At 46.8% G+C, this 2,044-nt stretch overlaps 1 protein-coding gene across 1 annotated transcript in view; it reads right to left on the reverse strand.

The window, feature by feature from the left end:
- RFX7 (regulatory factor X, 7) overlaps positions 1 to 2,044 on the reverse strand; it is a 19,474-nt gene that overhangs the window by 3,226 nt on the left and 14,204 nt on the right. The window contains exon 7 of the mRNA XM_009323419.1: positions 39 to 1,763. Coding sequence (XP_009321694.1) covers positions 39 to 1,763 — 1,725 coding nt within the window. The remainder of the gene's footprint in view (positions 1 to 38; positions 1,764 to 2,044) is intronic.

Genomic DNA, 2,044 nt, shown 5'->3' on the forward strand with positions numbered 1-2,044 from the left:
GGAGTGCTGTTGTTATGGATTGAATGGTAAAAGTGCACGCTGCTTGGATGAGATGACACGGAAGCTCCTTGAGCTGCGGTCTGACTCTGAAGTGCCATTCCTAGACAACCACCGTAAGGATGAGAATTATTCATGGACATTTGCTCCTCCATGAGCACCAGCTCCTCCACGATGCTGTCCTGGGTAAGGTCATCATCAAATGAAAAGAAGTTTTCGTTTGCCTGAGGGACTGTATGTTCAAACTCTTTAAGCTCAGACTGCAGAGGTAACTGATTTGAAGACTGTGCTTGTATTTGACCCAAGGAGGAGTCCTGGATCTGGCTCTGTAACTGCTGGTTGTATGCATCCTGCTGTATCCCTTCACAGTGCACTGGCTCCCATGCCGATTCCTGTAAGTCACTAGAGCCAGAGTGCCCTGCAATAGTCGTAACACTGATATCTTGCTGCTGTTCACAATTCACAGATGCAAAGTCGGAGGTTTTGTTGATATGGTGCCACGTATTTGGGTTAAAGCTGCCATCAAATTTTGAATCATTTTCTATGATAAACACGTTTCCTTCCAATTTTACTTTTATATCTGGAGATGATGCTGATGCAAGCTGCTGTCCTAAAGTAGAATCACTGGTATTTAAATTGGTGCTCAAAGAAAGGTCTGTTGCTAAGTTTGCTGCAGCTGCAGAAGGTACAGGTACCTTCACAGGTACCTTGCTGGGAACTTGAGCAAGTGTTGCTGTATTGTCACTGTTAGCTAACGATCCAACCTTTGGAGACTTCTTAACACTGTTTGCTTTTTGACCCTCCACAGCATTACCAGCTGAAAGCTGCTCCACCAGTGGTTTCTTTACAGGTGGTACCTGGGAATCCTGAAGTGTAGAAGGTTGTCGCTTTCTTGGACTTTTAGTGCATGTTTTGTCTTTAATCGTAGACTCACCAGTAGGAGGTGAACCAATGCTGGTGCTGGACAAGTTTTGACCGGCAACTGAGAGCTTTAGAATGCTTTGATTATTGCCTGCTGAAGAAACTGGTGTGATCTCATTAGATTGTGTTTTATATTTGATCCCTGCTTCTTCAGCTCCCTGATCACAGCCCTTAACTGGTTTTGCCTCCACGACATCATCAGCTGAAACCTTCGAGGTTGCAAGCTCAAAATTAATTAGTTGAGCAGGAGGCAGGTCAGGGGTTGCCTTTATGGATTTAGACACGTCAGAGCTCTCTTGGCCTTGTACTGAGTTCTCATCCAGCATTGCTTCTGGTTCCATTTTGATCTTGACTGCAGGCGCAGCTACAACAGTGCTAGGCTTGGCTCCTGGAGACTGAAGTGAAACAACAGATGCATTCTTGATCTGTGGACCAGTCCTCCCTTCTTCCACTGCTCCTGCACTACTGCTAACTGAAGGCGTCTGTTTGACGGGCACACTACTACTGCCTGGGGCAAGAGATATTGCTGTCATTTTTACCACATTTAAAGAATTCACATGTGGAGCTGGCACAACAGTCTTGATTGGGCTACTGGTAAAGAGCACCGTTGTGGGAGAGCGGATGGTGAGAGCACTGGTATTTGCTGGCTTCGGTAAGATCTGCGGGTAGCGATGTCGGGCAGAGCGGTCACCAACTGGGCTGGCAGGAACGTTCTGGGGAGTCTTTGGTGACTGCTTGACTGATTGCATGTGCTGAGTGACCACCTGAACATTGAGTGGCAGGACCTTGCTATCAGACGCTCCCATAGGACTTGGAGACGTCACCAACTGCCTGGTCCTTGGCACCTGCAGAGAGAGAAAAAGAAAAGGTGTGGCGATGAAGCAAGAAAGTCCCCAACGCCCACAGACCACCTCGTCCCCCAGCATTTCAAGGGTGAAGGATAACACAGCTCAATACACCAAAGCTCGTGAATGTCAATTTGAAACAAAACAAGCTCTTCAACTATATACAAGACAATTTCTATTTGTCGGCCTAAAGCTTGGTAGACAGATATGTAGCCTCAATATTTAAGGCATGAGGCACTGGCCTACACGCTAGTCTGCTCTTCTGCTAATGAAGGGGTCAT

Source organism: Pygoscelis adeliae, unplaced genomic scaffold, assembly GCF_000699105.1.
Source record: "Pygoscelis adeliae isolate BGI_AS28 unplaced genomic scaffold, ASM69910v1 Scaffold545, whole genome shotgun sequence".
Classification (NCBI taxonomy): Eukaryota; Metazoa; Chordata; class Aves; order Sphenisciformes; family Spheniscidae; genus Pygoscelis; species Pygoscelis adeliae.